Source organism: Pleurodeles waltl, chromosome 7 (assembly GCF_031143425.1).
Source record: "Pleurodeles waltl isolate 20211129_DDA chromosome 7, aPleWal1.hap1.20221129, whole genome shotgun sequence".
NCBI classification, from domain to species: Eukaryota; Metazoa; Chordata; class Amphibia; order Caudata; family Salamandridae; genus Pleurodeles; species Pleurodeles waltl.
The window spans coordinates 1,053,312,029-1,053,328,105 of record NC_090446.1 but is presented as its reverse complement, the minus strand read 5'-3'; the positions used below and the strand labels follow the sequence as shown (position 1 = coordinate 1,053,328,105).

The window sequence follows — 16,077 nt, the reverse complement described above, 5'->3', positions numbered from 1 at the left end:
CGATTTTTGCAGTTTGCACCATGCAAAATGCTTCCTACATCTGGCCCTTAGTCTCTTTTCGCAGCCTCCCCATGTTTCTCTGTTAAATCCAGTTTTTCGTTCCCTCTGGTTTCTCCTGTCTGTTCTTAACTGTCTGATAGCCTTTAGCTCTCTAATCGTGCACCTACTCTACCTGTTCTGCTCACTTATCCGAGTCTTTCTACCTATTTATTCTTGTTTCCTACCTACACCACTTACAAGGATTTTGTTCCACAACTCCCCCACCTCAACATCCTTGTTGGATTACTGAACTGCCCTGCGCCCGACTCGAGTCCTGCAGGGGCTTGGGGATCAGCCGAGCACATGGATCTTTGCCTGGCTGTTAGTGCAGGAGTTTTTTGTCAGAGGAGCTTTTGGGAGTTTTGAAGCGTAGTTTCTGGGAGATCTGTCTACTGTGAACTATGCCGATGAGCAGGTTGCCAGGGCCCTGTGGCTTCTGCAGGAGGCAGCGCAAATGGATCTGCTGGCAGAGACAGCTGTGCGTCCGCAGGCCGCCCGACAAGAAGGGCTTCAGCGGCGGTTGCGATGCTGGCCTGTCAGCTGCCGTGCTGGATCCCAGCAACTCAGGGCCGTGGGTAGGAGTGCAGGGCCGCTAAAAAGGGAGGAGAACGGCCCAAGAGCACGTGCAGCAGGCTGGAAAGCAGGGCTTATGCCCGAGTGCCCAGCTGCGCACGCAGAGGTTAAGATTCAGCAAGAGGAGGAGGCCCTGTGGGGTGGTGTTGGGGCGGGAGTGGTCCTCTGGGCCCCATGGGCTTCTAGGGGGCAACAGGGACATTTACATTTGGTAGATTCAAGCAGGCTGCATGAGGTGGGGTGTACATGGGAAGGAGATGAGGAAGCCCCTTGAAGCGCAAGTACTTGGGCAAGACAGGAGAGTTATGACCTGCAGAGGGAGAGAGGGGCCAGGCACAATGCTCTGGCCGGAGCAGGGGAGGGGAGGGTGGGGCAGCAAGGTGTCGTGGGGTCCAGGAAGGCGGTAAGAGGGCAGCGAGTTGAGTTGGGGGGGGGCAAGGGCAGGTGTTTAGGCAGGGGGCACTTGGGAGGGTAGGAGCATGGCAGAGAGGGCCAAATTCAGGGCCGCCATTGAGGAAGGGTTAGGTTTGCGAGGGAAGGAGTGGTCGGGTCAGAAAAGGTAGCACGGGCGGGCTGAAGGGTACTTGGTCAACCTTGACGGGGACGGTACTTCCCGGGCTGCGGTATCTTTGGATAGAGGGGGTTTCCTCGAGCAGGCCCCAGCAGGGGCATGGGTCTAAATTGCAACAGAGGTGTCAGGGGTACCTGGGGAAGCGTGACGGGGGTGGAGATCTACAAAAACACTCATCTTGGTCGGGGGTCTTGATTGGAGCGAGGGAGGCGAGGACGGAGAGGGCAGCAATGCTATAACTTCTTCTCTAGCTTTGCTTATTGCTGCCATCTTGCTTTACATTGTTTGTGTTACGCATTGCTAGGCCTGTGCCTGTTCATTCTTATAAGCTCTTCTTTTCTCTGTTTCTTTCCCCCTCTTGGTGTCCAGCCCTACCCACTTTTTCTTGCGTTGGTCTGCTCCATTGATAACATGTTTGTTAATCTTTCTCTTTACTTGCCCTTATCCCCATACTTCTGCGTGGCTCCTTTTGTTCGTTTTTAGGTCTGGCCTACCAAACAGTGCAAGCTGTCTGGTTGCGAAAGACATGTGGTGGGGTCACCAAGATCTTACAGAGAGCTTAAAGTCCACCCATTGCTTACTATTAGTAGGGTTTTTTGGTATATTTCCCCAACCTGCTCCCCCATCTGCTCCTCTCTTGCACCCACCCAAAACCTGGTCCTTTTTCTTTTTACTGTTTAGTGTACATCCTTAGAGGGCCAGGTGGCAAATGGGTTCCAGCACCAATGCTTTAAAAAAGGTGCCCCTAAATTTACAGATCTATCTTGTGTCAGTAAATAAAACAAGCCCTTGCAATGCAGTGGGTGTTGTGTGTACTCGATTTAAAGCTATTAGCTTTGTAAACTCCTAACTAGGCTTTTCTTGCCACATAAACTGAGAAGTAAAATAGTTTCACATAAGCGAGTCCATGGCCACCATGAGTGCAAAGCAAACACACAAAAGGGAACAGAACCTTGCTTGCATTGAAACATATCTGCAAAAGTGCAATTATCCATGTTACCGGCTTAAGTGTAATTATCCATGTAACAGGATCGATGTCATGCAAAGCACTCTATCACTACCCAGCGAGGTCGTGCTACCTATGAAATAAAGTAAAAAAAATAGTGCAGAAACCGTACTGAAAATACAGAGCCTCGTATGTTTTCAGTAGTTTACCAGTGCGCTGGAGGCGGGCTAAAAACCGGAAAAGGCATGACGTAGGCATACCTTTCACTGATTAAATCCAGCTAATTTTAAAAGGCAAGCTCACGAACCAACCAAACTGATGGGCTTGACATGGGCGTGTTTACAAGCCCACAGAGAGATTACACCAGGGACAGGGCCCTTTGCGCTCGATCCTAAAAATAGCACCCATCTGCACTTGAGCCTACAAAATGATATGGCTGCAAGTAGCAGCTAAGTCAGCTCACTTTTTTCTTTTGGTCACTTTTGTTGCAGCATCAGCAAAAAGGTACTTTCTGCCAAAGCTGTACAACATTGCCAAACCATAAGGCATTGGCAAAGCCAATTAGTACTCAAGGTGAGATCTATTGGCTTTGCCAATGCTTGTTTCACTCTGCCTTTCATGTTCATTTTTTAATTTTTGTCCACGCCTACTATGTTATTTCCTATACCTCATGATACAGTAATATGCAAGGAACCTTCTGTTTGTGGGTCAAGTTTTCAGGGTTTCACGAACCCTTCCCTTTCATGGTTTTCCTTGCCCAGAAGTTCATATGTTTTTCCCCATGCAATATCAATAGGTCTGGCAAAGCATCATAGCTGCTTCCAGAAATACAAAGAGGTTTTGGCTCTGCCCTGAGATATAGATCCTGATTTTTCCAGAACTTGCTTGTATCTGTTTCCCTGTGATTAAAGTTAGCTCTGTACTTTATTAACTGCATGCAAAATCAATAATGCCGTATATGTTCAATGACTCGTTTCTTTTTAACATGTTTTTATAGGCCTAGCAGAGCCAACCATTACTGTTTCCACAAAAGAAGCAAAGGAAGGTGATTCGGTGGAAGTGAGGTGTGAAGTTCCAGATGAAAAGCCGCCCATTTCCTTTTCTTTCATTAAGACGAATAAGATTCAAAAAAAGGAGGTTGTTTTCAGAAAAGCACTGCATAAAAATTATGCAGTCGCTACTTTTCAGGTTGCAGAAGGAGATGCCTTTCTACGTTTTGGGTGCAATGCATCTATCGAAGTAATGTCGAAACCTGAGATATCAGAGTTGCGCAATCAAACACTAGTCTCAGTTGCAGGTATTGTATTTAATGTTGCCTATATTCTTTCTACGCATGTTTATGTTGTTTAAGCTAATGTTGGATGTTTTCAGTGAACTGCTATCTCTCAAATTGTCGATTTGCATGCGCAAGTAGATCATCCAGGCCACATTTGTTCTGTTCTGTTCCCTCTGGCAAATGGATTCGTGTTGATCCATTTTCAAAATAAGGACTACAAGTTCCGTGCTGAAAAGTAAATACTTGGACTTGATTAGCTACTGACGCTCGAGAGCAAACAGTTCACCCATAACAGCCTCGAAGGCCCACTTAACAATTTTTTTCTGTCAATAGTTGAGTCTTACACTTGACACAGACATTATGACCTCCTAAATTTCTTCACAGAAGTCAGCTTTGTGTATCAGCCTCTGGAAATACTACTTTTTGTCACTGTGTCATTTGCAGGCACTTGTCACAGTGACCATGCCTATACGAGCGAGCAGGGGTACTTAATAAACCTCCCATCGCTCAACTCAATATTGATAGCACTGGTTGTGAAACTCTGCGTGGACGTCGGCTTTCTTTGCTGGAAAATCTAATGATCAATGCCTTCGCTGCCCCACGAGCCGGGACACTTCACAAAACCTAAATCTGGTGTGTTGTAGTAATGTCACCTATTCTTTAGCTCACATCTGAAAATGTACCATCTGAAAGGAAAGAAGTGTAGGGGCGCCTCACTTCACCAAACCTAGTTGACTTCATTGGTGCAAGATTGGTGTTTCCTCTATATCCACTGTTCGCTGTCGTTCCCTACATGCAATCTTTTTCTGTTGTTACTGTGGCGGCAGAGATGTTGACGTTAGGATACCTAGTTGTTGGGATGTGAATGTCCCCTGCATTGTGAACGGGTTTGTTTCCCTGGTTTAATGCTAATCTAGCGTGTGCACCGAGCCCTGGGCCTCTCGCTGGTACTGCAGTCCCTCACTGTGAGGAACACACAAGGCATACCCTCATACTAGGCACGGAAGTACTGTCCATTGCTTGGGTAAAAGTCATAACGTCATACAGTGGTGATGGCAGTGTACTACGTTTTGTGAATTTTGGGTATGACCATGCCTTTTGCTCTGTATCAGTACAGAGAGCAGACTACTAATCCCTTTTGTGTAAAGCTCTACTTTGATGAGAAACTCAGGGCTTGTGCTCACATTCTGTGTATGTGTGTTGAGTATGTATACATGTGCAGAAAGTGTGCAGCACATGTATGGTAGTAGGACCCTATGTCGTAAAACTCTGAGTAGTTAGACCAGTAAAATCTATTTTGGACGACCCTGGTTTAGCCTGGCACAAGATGTAGGGTGGATACACCTGTCCCAGACAGCAATAGGGTACTGATTTCATTCCTGTAGCTAGAGGGTGCAGTCCCCCAATTTGAAGTGAATGAGGATGGAGGCAATGCTACACAGGAAGGTTGATGACAGACTGATGAAGAGATCTCACATTTTATTGTTAAAGGAAACTGCTTCGTGGAGCCAGCATTGTTGCCACCTGCTGTGAGAACCATCACCTCGGATGTGTCTGAGAAGCAGCCAGAAAGTAACATTTGAAAGAGACAGAGCACTTACCCAAACTATTTTTTATAAAAGTTGGATCCAAACCACCCCACTTTGTTCCAGGTCAAAGTTCTTAGTTCTTATTAATCAAGGAATGTAGTGTTCCAATGTATACTAAAAGAACTGCTGTGACCAAGGCATTTATCTGTAAGACAGCCAGTCTCTCATAGAGGAGGGGAGGGACACCCAGAGAAAATGGGCTACCAAAAAGGAGTAAATCCATTTTGTGGTGAAGGTGTTGACAAGTCTGCTAGAGCAGTTCTTGCTATGAACAGTGGCAAGACTGTCCTGCAACAAGCATAATCGTGCTGTTTAGCATCTTGCTGTGTACTCAAGGGACTGGTGCTGCCGTTGGAGGGAGAGATCCCTCATCAGCGCTGATGCAGAGGCTTTGATCAGCTCTGATGACACAACTGTCAGAAGCACACATGTGATGACCGGCCCAGAGATTGCATCTTCCCGTATCCAGGCAACCTGTCATGGCAGTCTGTCAGTGCTGAAGACTAGTGCCTCCATGTCAGCCTGTTACACCTATTTCCCTCAGTTGCTGGATTCTGATTGAGGTCACCAATATGGCCCCCATAGTTACAAGAATTACCACCACATGAGTTGGAATGTTGGGTGCACCTGCCTGCTCCATCACAACTGCACCTACTTTGAGCAGGGAACAGTGGGGCATAACCTTTAGTGGCATAAGAGACTGAAAGTACAGTATAATTGCTTTATGAATTTAGGACTTTTGCTGAGTGACCTCGAATCAATGTAAGATATTTGAACTGATTTCTGTATCGAGACACTAGTGTATTTTTAAGTGGGGTGGACGTGTTTGTAATCAGTGCCAATACCCATGGTGTAGCACTTCAATGGAGATTGCAGTTAAGGTTACAGCTCTGTAATTGAGAACCCTATTAAGCTGTGAAGTATTAACATTGTTCGGTGCTATTAAAACACTTTCTTGTAATTAAAATATAAGGGCTAGGGTGGATAATATATTATTGTGTCTGCTGGGTGATTACTAAGTTCTGACCTCGTGCCCTCCACACTATCTCCCTATGGAGCCTTTACCTGTTCACCCTCACTCCCTGAGAGTCAAGTGCAGAAAGGGTGCTCTGGGCCCAGTTTGCAAAGCTATAGTAGGATGGACACCAGCTGCGTTATGTATAGAGACCATTCCATGATTTAACTGTCTTATACCTACATTAGAAACACAATCCAAGCAATGGAGTTTTCAGATGGCAGCCATTATAGTCCATGCACATACAAATGTATCATGTAGGCTTCCAGTGGAAAACTAAACATCTTATATGAAAAATATAGGAATCTTTCATGTGAATTTGTGGTAGAATACTAGTTGCCAGGGAAATTGAAAATGGTTGCTACCACATTTAACAGTCTTATTCTCATAACATTAGATATTTATTTACTTTACATGTTTTTAGGTCTAGTCTGACAGTGTAGCTTTCTGCTTTCGTATGGTTTACCATATAAATAGGCCCTCATTCATTACGCTTGCCTGGAAAATCAGCTGCACTTTCCCCACCTTCGGATTTACAGACTTCAGGGGTATTGGTAACTCCTGGAAAGGGTTCACTGTGAAATGATACATTGCCCAGGGGAATCAGTAATTTTGGGTCCGATTCCCCTCATTTCCCCCCAGAACTTCACACAAACATGTAGTGCATTTCAAGCAGTTGAAATCTCCGTGAAAACTAAAAACATATAATTCCAGTGGGACCCATAACTGCTGTTACAGGTCTTATCAGGATTAAGATGCCAAGGGCTGTACGGTGTTCTTTGGGTCAGCCCGCTATGACCTTTAGCTTGTTTGTATCCTATTGCTTTTACAGGGTGTCAATCACATCGTGGGTCAACCCAGAGGACTACGGTTCCTCTGCCTCAAGCTATTGACTGTTTGTATATCACCCTATGTCCTAGGAAGTAGTTCTATTGCAGTGCATAAGTAACTATTTTACATCTTTACAGCACACTCCTGTTAGACCTGACAGCCTTAGGGTGGTCACCCCTAAATTTTTGCCTGCCTCCCTCCACTTTTTGGACCCTGTTTTTGCTGGCTTTTAGACTCTGTGCACTTTACCACTGCTAACCAGTGCTAAAGTGCATATGCTCTCTCCCTTAAAACATGGTAACCTTGAATCATACCTGATTGGACTATTTAATTTACTTATAAGTCCCTAGTAATGTGCACTCTATGTGCCTAGGGCCTGTAGATGAAATGCTACTAGTGGGCCTGCAGCACTGGTTGTGACAACCACTTAAGTAGCCCCTTTTCCTTGTCTCAGGCCTGCCACTGCAAGGCCTGTGTGTGCAGTTTCACTGTCACCTCGACTTGGCATTTAAAAGTACTTGCCAAGCCTAAACCTCCCCTTTCTCCACATATAAGTCACCTCTAATGTGTGCCCTAGGTAACCCCTAGAGCAGGGTGCGGTGTGGGTGAAAGGCAGGACATGTACCTGTGTAGTTTACATGTCCTGGTAGTGTAAAACTCCTAAATTTGTTTTTGCACTACTGTGAGGCCTGCTCCCTTCATAGGCTAACACTGGGGCTGCCCTCATACAGTATTGAAGTGGTAGCTGCTGATCTGAAAGGAGTAGGAAGGTCATATTTAGTATGGCCAGAATGGTAATATAAAATCCTGCTGACTGGTGAAGTTGGATTTAATATTACTATTCTAGAAATGCCACTTTTAGAAAGTGAGCATTTCCTTGCACTTAAATCTTTCTGTGCCTTACAATCCACGTCTGGCTGGGCTTAGTTGACAGCTCCTTGTGCATTCACTCAGACACACCCCAAACACAGGGTACTCAGCCTCACTTGCATACATCTGCATTTTGAATGGGTCTTCCTGGGCTGGGAGGGTGGAGGGCCTGCTCTCACACAAAGGACTGCCACACCCCCTACTGGGACCCTGGCAGACAGGATTGAACTGAAAGGGGACCTGGTGCACTTCTTAGCCACTCTTTGAAGTCTCCCCACTTCAAAGGGATATTTGGGTATAAAACAGGGCCTCTGCCCCACCTCATCAGACACTTGCTGGAGAAGAAACCTGAACCGGAAACTACATCCTGCCAAGAAGAACTGCCTGGCTGCTCAAAGGACTCACCTGTCTGCTTTCTACAAAGGACTGCTGCCTGGCTGTTGGCCTGCTGCCTTGCTGAACTCTTGTCTGGCTGTGAAAGTGCTCTCCAAGGGCTTGGATAGAGCTTGCCTCCTGTTCCCTGAAGTCTCAGGACCAAAAAGACTTCTCTTTTTCACTTGGACGCTCCGTGTGGCGAAACTTTCGACGCACAGCTTGTTCCGCGGAAAGAAAAACGCCGCACACCGACGCTGATCGACGCGACGCCTTCGGGACGACCGGAACTTCGACGCACGGCTTCGCAAGGACAACGCCGCCCGACCTCCAGAGGAGAAATCGACGCAACGCCTGCCGTGAGATCGAAATTTCGAAGCGCAGCCCCACAGAACGACGCGCAGCTGGAAAACAAGCAGGAAAATCCACGCACAGACCCGGGACATCTGGTAATCCCCGCGATCCACAGAAAGAGACTGTCCGCGTGCCGGAAAATGGCGCACGACTTCCCCGCGTGAAAAATAACGACGCAAGTCCGCGTGTGCTGGGGAGAAATTGACGCACACACCCTTTTTCCACGTATCTCTTCTTCTGTGGTCCCCTGAGGAGATTTTCCACTCCAAACCAGGTACTTTGTGCTTGAAAGAGACTTTGGGGGTCATTCTGACCCTGGCGGTAAAATCCGCCAGGGCCGGGGACCGGGGGAGCACCGCCAACAGGCTGGCGGTGCTCCCATGGGCATTCTGACCGCGGCGGTACAGCCGCGGTCAGAAACGGGAAACCGGCGGTGTACCGCCGGTTTCCCGCTGCCCTGGGGAATCCTCCATGGCGGCGCTGCTAGCAGGGCTGACTCATGTAGCGCTCAGGGGGAGATGGACCCAGATAGCTTTGGGGAACAGGTAGAGATTTCCCTAGTGTCCCTGGGAGAAGAAGAAATGGTGCCCAAAGCCCACATGCCCCAAAATACTTCCAAGTACAGGCAGTGGGTCACCATTGATGAGCAGAAGGTGGAGGCTCTGCGTGACACAGGAGCCAGTATGACTACTATCAAGAGTCAGCTGGTGTCAACAGAGCAGATAGTCCCTAATACATTCCACCAGGTCATAGTCGCTGACAATCGTGAGAGTCACCTAACGGTGGCTCTGGTTCCCTTTGAGTGGGGGGGGCCTCTGGTACTCTGAAAGTAGCTGAGAGTCCTGCTATGCCTGTAGATTGTCTGTTAGGCAATGATCTTGAGCATACTGCTTGGAAAGAAGTGGAGCTCAGATCGCACCTGGAGATGTTAGGGTTACCTGAGTGGGTCTGCATGACCACACGGTCCATGGCTGACCGAGAGGGAAGTCAACGGCGTCTGGAGCCTGGAACAATGGCCCAGAGAGCTGCCAAGAGGAGGGGCAAGGGGCGCAGGAAACCGGTCCCAGAAGTTCCCGCAGTGGTTGACGGGGCTCCTGAGGAGGAGGCTCACGAGCCAACTGGGGAAGACATTGCCACCCTAGGTGACCTACCAGAGCTTGCTGGCTGGCAAGTTGAGGGTGGACCCACCAGGGAGGAATTCTGCAAGGCGCAGAAAGAATGTCCCACTCTAGAGGGTCTGAGGAAGCAAGCCTCAGACCAGGCAGCAGGTGAAGTCTCTGGCGATCACCACATATATTGGGAGAATGATCTCCTCTACAGTGAGCCTAAGGTTCCGGCCTTTGGGGCAGCGCATACGCTGGTGGTCCCCCAGTGTTACCGAACCTTCCTACTGGGTCTGGCTCACGACATTCCCCTGGCAGGACATTTGGGGCAAGGCAAGACCTTTGACAGGCTTGTCACCCACTTTTATTGGCCCAGAATGAGGACAAACTCAGATAAGTTCTGTAGATCTTGCCCTACCTGCCAGGCCAGTGGTAAAGCAGGGAAAAGGGTTAAATCCCCCCTGATTCCACTTCCTGTCATTGGCACCCCCTTTGAAAGGGTGGGCATCAACATTGTTGGTCCATTGGACCCCAAAACTGCCTTAGGCAACAGGTTCATCCTGGTTTTGGTGGACCATGCCACTCGTTACCCAGAGGCAATCCCTCTGAGGACCGTAACTGCACCGGTGGTGACCAGAACTCCGATGGGGATATTTACCCGTGTGGGATTCCCAAAGGAGATAGTGTCTGACAGAGGCACTAACTTCATGTCTGCATACATGAAGTCTCTGTGGGATGCGTGTGGTGTAACCTACAAGTTCACCACACCCTATCACCCCCAATCTAATGGTCTTGTGGAGAGATTCAACAAGACCTTGAAAGGCATGATTGGTGGCCCCCCTTGGCCATGAGGCGTAAGTGGGACGTCCTCTTACCATGCCTTCTCTTTGCTTACCGAGAGGTCCCCCAGAGGGGGGTGGGGTTCAGTCCCTTTGAGCTTCTCTATGGGTACCCTGTCAGGGACCCTTAGGCATTGTCAAGGGGGGGTTGGAGAGAGCTCCAAAGGCACCCCCTCAGGATGTGGTCAGCTACATGTTGGCCCTCCACAACCAGATGACCCGCTTCTGGAAAGAGGCCCAAAGTAACCTTGAGGCCAGTCAAGAGGTAATGAAACGCTGGTATGACCAGAAGGCCACCCTGGTAGAGTTTCAACCTGGAGACAAAGTGTGGGTAATGGAGCAAGTCGAGCCTAGAGCTCTCCAGGACCGCTGGTCTGGCCCATTTGAAGTAAAGGAGCGGAAAGGGGAGGCCACTTACCTAGTGGACCTCCAAACCCCTAGGAACCCCCTAAGGGTGCTCCATGTCAACCGGTTAAAGGCTCATTTTGAGAGGTCTGAGATCAACATGCTTCTGGTCACAGATGAAGGAATGGAAGAGGAGAGTGAACCTCTCCCCGACCTCCTCTCTGCCCTAGAAGGTGATGGGTCAGTGAAAGGGGTCATCCTCTCTGACTCCCTGACTCTAAACCAGAAAGGAGACTGCTATGAGCTGTTGGAGCAGTTCTCCCCCCGTTCTCCCTTACTCCTGGACTGACCCACCTCTGTGTTCATGACATTGACACCGGTGACAGTCTCCCTGTGAAGAACAAAACTTACAGGTTATCGGATAAGGTGAAAGCCAGCATCAAGGAGGAGGTCTCCAAGATGTTAGCTTTAAGGGTTATCGAGAAATCCAGTAGTCCCTGGGCCAGCCCAGTGGTGTTGGTCCCTAAGGCTACTGCCCCAGGTGCGAAGCCAGAACTCCGGTTCTGTGTGGACTACCGGGGTCTCAACTCAGTCACCCGGACTGATGCTCACCCCATTCCCCTTGCTGATGAGCTCGTTGACAGGCTGGGCGCTGCCAAGTTCCTGAGTACGTTTGATCTTACTTCAGGGTACTGGCAGATCGTCCTGACTGAGGGGGCTAAAGAGAGATCCGCATTTTCAACCCCTGATGGCCATTACCAGTTCCGGGTGATGCCATTTGGGTTGAAAAATGCCCCCGCTACCTTCCAACGGTTGGTTAACGGGGTCCTAGCTGGCAAGGATGCCTTCTGTGCAGCCTACCTGGATGACATAGCTGTCTACAGTTCCAGCTGGGAGGAACACCTGCTCCACCTCAAGGAGTTGCTTCAGGCTCTGCAACAGGCAGGCCTGACCATCAAGGCTAGTAAGTGCCAGATTGTGCAGGGTTCCGTGGTGTACTTGGTACACGTAGTGGGTGGTGGCAAGGTGCAGCCACTCCAGGCCAAGATTGAAACTATCAAGGCCTGGCAACCACCTAGAACTCAGTCTGAGGTGAGAGCCTTTTTAGGCCTCACAGGATACTACCGCAGATTCGTCAAGGGCTATGGTACCATTGTGTCACCCTTGACAGAACTCACTTCCAAGAAACAACCTAGGTTGGTGAATTGGACAGAGGCTTGTCAGAAAGCCTTTGACTCCCTGAAGGAAGCCATGTGCACGGCCCCCGTGCTCAAGGCCCCTGACTACTCCCAGGAATTTATCGTGCAGACAGACGCTTCAGAGCATGGCATAGGGGCGGTCCTAGCACAGCTAAATGAGGAGGGCCTAGACCAACCAGTAGTCTTGATTAGCAGAAGGCTATTACCACGGGAACAGAGGTGGAGTGCTATTGAAAGAGAAGCTTTAGCTGTGGTCTGGGCACTGAAGAAGCTAAGACCCTACCTGTTTGGGACTCACTTCCGGTTTCAGACAGACCACAGGCCCCTCAGATGGCTCATGCAGATGAGGGGTGAGAATCCAAAACTCTTGAGGTGGTCCATTTCCCTACAGGGGATGGACTTTACGGTGGAACATCGCCCCGGGGTTGACCACGCCAATGCTCTCTCCAGATACTTCTGCCTTAGCGATGAGAGCTCCCAGGAGGTCGGGTAGCTCTCCCCACTTTCAGCTGGGGGGGACACATGTTAGACCTGAAATCCTTAGGGTGGTCACCCCTAACTTTTTGCCTGCCTCCCTCCACTTTTTGGACACTGTTTTTGCTGGCTTTTAGACTCTGCGCACTTTACCACTGCTAACCAGTGCTAAAGTGCATATGCTCTCTCCCTTAAAACATGGTAACCTTGAATCATACCTGATTGGACTATTTAATTTACTTATAAGTCCCTTGTAATGTGCACTCTATGTGCCTAGGGCCTGTAGATTAAATGCTACTAGTGGGCCTACAGCACTGGTTGTGCCAACCACTTAAGTAGCCCCTTTTCCTTGTCTCAGGCCTGCCACTGCAAGACCTGTGTGTGCAGTTTCACTGTCACCTCGACTTGGCATTTAAAAGTACTTGCCAAGCCTAAACCTCCCCTTTCTCCACATATAAGTCACCTCTAATTTGTGCCCTAGGTGACCCCTAGAGCAGGGTGCGGTGTGGGTAAAAGGCAGGACATGTACCTGTGTAGTTTACATGTCCTGGTAGTGTAAAACTCCTAAATTCGTTTTTGCACCACTGTGAGGCCTGCTCCCTTCATAGGCTAACAATGGGGCTGCCCTCATACAGTATTGAAGTGGTAGCTGCTGATCTGAAAGGAGTAGCAAGGTCATATTTAGTATGGCCAGAACGGTAATATAAAATCCTGCTGACTGTTGAAGTCGGATTTAATATTACTATTCTAGAAATGCCACTTTTAGAAAGTGAGCATTTCTTTGCACTTAAATCTTTCTGTGTCTTACAATCCACGTCTGGCTGGGCTTGGCTGACAGCTCCTTGTGCATTCACTCAGACACACCCCAAACACAGGGTACTCAGCCTCACTTGCATACATCTGCATTTTGAATGGGTCTTCCTGGGCTGGGAGGGTGGAGGGCCTGCTCTCACACAAAGGACTGCCACACCCCCTACTGGGACCCTGGCAGACAGGACTGAACTGAAAGGGGACCTGGTGCACTTCTTAGCCACTCTTTGAAGTCTCCCCCACTTCAAAGGCACATTTGGGTATAAAACAGGGCCTCTGCCCTACCTCATCAGACACTTGCTGGAGAAGAAACCTGAACCAGAAACTAAATCCTGCCAAGAATAACTGCCTGGCTGCTCAAAGGACTCACCTGTCTGCTTTCTACAAAGGACTGCTGCCTGGCTGTTGGCCTGCTGCCTTGCTGAACTCTTGTCTGGCTGTGAAGGTGCTCTCCAAGGGCTTGGATAGAGCTTGCCTCCTGTTCCCTGAAGTCTCAGGACCAAAAAGACTTCTCTTTTTCACTTGGACGCTCCGTGCGCCAAAATTTTCGACGCACAGCTTGTTCCGCAGCAAGAAAAATGCCGCACACCGACGCTGATCGACGCGACGCCTTCGGGACGACCAGAACTTCGACGCACGGCTTCGCAAGGACAACGCCACCCGACCTCCAGAGGAAATATCGTCGTGACACCTGCCGGGAGATCGAAATTTCGACGTGCAGCCCCGCAGAACGACGCACAGCCAGAAAACAAGCAGGAAAATCCACGCACAGACCCGGGACATCTGGTAATCCCCGCGATCCACAGAAAGAGACTGTCCGCGTGCCGGAAAACGACGCACGACTTCCCTGCGTGAAAAATAACGACGCAAGTCCGTGTGTGCTGGGGAGAAATCGACGCACAAACCCTTTTTCCACGTATCTCTTCTTCTGTGGCCCTCTGAGGAGATTTTCCACTCCAAACCAGGTACTTTGTGCTTGAAAGAGACTTTGTTTGCTTTTTAAAGACTTAAGACACTTTGGGGGTCATTACGACTCCCGCGGGCGGCGGAAGCCGCCCGCCTGGCGGGAACCACCAGAAGACCGTACCGCGGTCAAATGACCGCGGCGGTCATTCTGACTTTCCCGCTGGGCGGGCGGGCGACTGCCAAAAGGCCGCCCGCCCGCCCAGCGGGAAAGCCCCAGCAACGATGAAGCCGGCTCCAAATGGAGCCGGCGGAGTTGCTGGTGTACGACGGGTGCAGTGGCACCTGTCGCGATTTTCAGTGTCTGCTAGGCAGACACTGAAAATCAATATGGGGCCCTGTTAGGGGGCCCCTGCAGTGCCCATGCCAGTGGCCCCACGACACCCATTCCCGCCAGCCTGGTTCTGGCGGTGAAAACCGCCAGAACCAGGCTGGCGGGAAGGGGGTCGGAATCCCCATGGCGGCGCTGCTTGCAGCGCCGCCGTGGAGGATTCACAGGGGCAGGGGAAAACCGGCGGGAAACCGCCGGTTTCTCTTTTCTGACCGCGGCTTTACCGCCGCGGTCAGAATTGCCCTTGAAGCACCGCCAGCCTGTTGGCGGTGCTTCCTCCAACCCCGGCCCTGGCGGTCCATGACCGCCAGGGTCGGAATGACCCCCTTTATATCACTTTTCAGTGATATCTCTACAAATCCACATTGCAACTTTATTCGTTTTGACCTACAATTATCCTGATAAATATTATATATTTTTCTAAACACTGTGTGGTGTATTTTTGTGGTCCTATATGGTGGTATTGTATGATTTATTTCACAAATACACATTGCCTTCTAAGTTAAGCCTGACTGCTCGTGCCAAGCTTCCAGAGGGTGGGCACAGGATAATCTTTGGATTGTGTGTGACTTACCCTGACTAGAGTGAGGGCTTTTGCTTGGACAGGGGGTAACCTGACTGCCAACCAAAAACCCCATTTCTAACAACTCCATTCTTACATTTTTTGTCAAATTAAATTCTTTATCTCATGTATGCATTATGTAAGAAAAAAACATTATTTTGTTATTTTTTTTCACTCCAAGACACATTGGTTGACTTTATACCAAATCAAATGAACGGCTAGGATTGCCAAAGGCCTAGTCTTCAAATGGTTTCTATTGGAAGACTGGCCCTTTGCTATCACTATCAACCATAATCCACAAATCCAGTAGTTTCTGCTGCAGGCCACTGATAGGGTTCATTGCATGTGACTCAAACCAGCCTCAACCGGACAATGGTCTGCCATGTGCCCACATCTCAAGAAAGAGAATACTTCAGAATAAGCTGTGCCAATCCCACTTGGACACAGACAAACTTCAGGAAAGAACTGTGTCAATATAAGCCCCGCCCACCAATGGCCAAGACCATATTGAAGAGTGGACAAGTGAAAGGCTGGTGAGTGGATTTTGCTAAGACTGTTACAGGTGTGAGGAAAACTAAAAGTAATGAAGAGTGCTACTAAGTAAACAGATCTTACCTCAGCATCCATTGTCCACGTCCCAGACATTACCAACTGAAGGTCTCCATGAAACCTCACTCAAGAGGAAGCAAGACTCCTTTTGGATTGTCCCTGAATCCCAGCCATGGAAAGGATCTCAGACAAAGAATAGGTTAAAGCTATAGTGAACCGAATCCACCTACTGATGGCCACAGAAGAATCCCTAGGCCCCAACTTAACTGCCCTAAAAACCACAAATGATCTGCTACAAGAAATGATATATATATATATTTATAGAGGTAAATAAAAAGAGTCCTCTTAACATCCAATGAATGTCATATCTCAGGGAGGCAGGAGAAGGAAAAATATGTAATGCAGTAGCATCTTCTGGAAGGAAAGCTGGGTCAGGTTGCAGAAGTCTAGGATACGCAAGAAGGTA

General features: G+C 49.0%; 1 protein-coding gene across 2 annotated transcripts in view; it reads left to right on the top strand.

Annotated features, from left to right (window-relative positions):
- PECAM1 (platelet and endothelial cell adhesion molecule 1) overlaps positions 1 to 16,077 on the top strand; it is a 302,864-nt gene that overhangs the window by 42,445 nt on the left and 244,342 nt on the right. For both annotated transcript variants that reach the window (XM_069199932.1, XM_069199933.1), the window contains exon 4: positions 3,127 to 3,426. In XM_069199932.1, the coding sequence (XP_069056033.1) occupies positions 3,127 to 3,426 (300 nt within the window). The remainder of the gene's footprint in view (positions 1 to 3,126; positions 3,427 to 16,077) is intronic.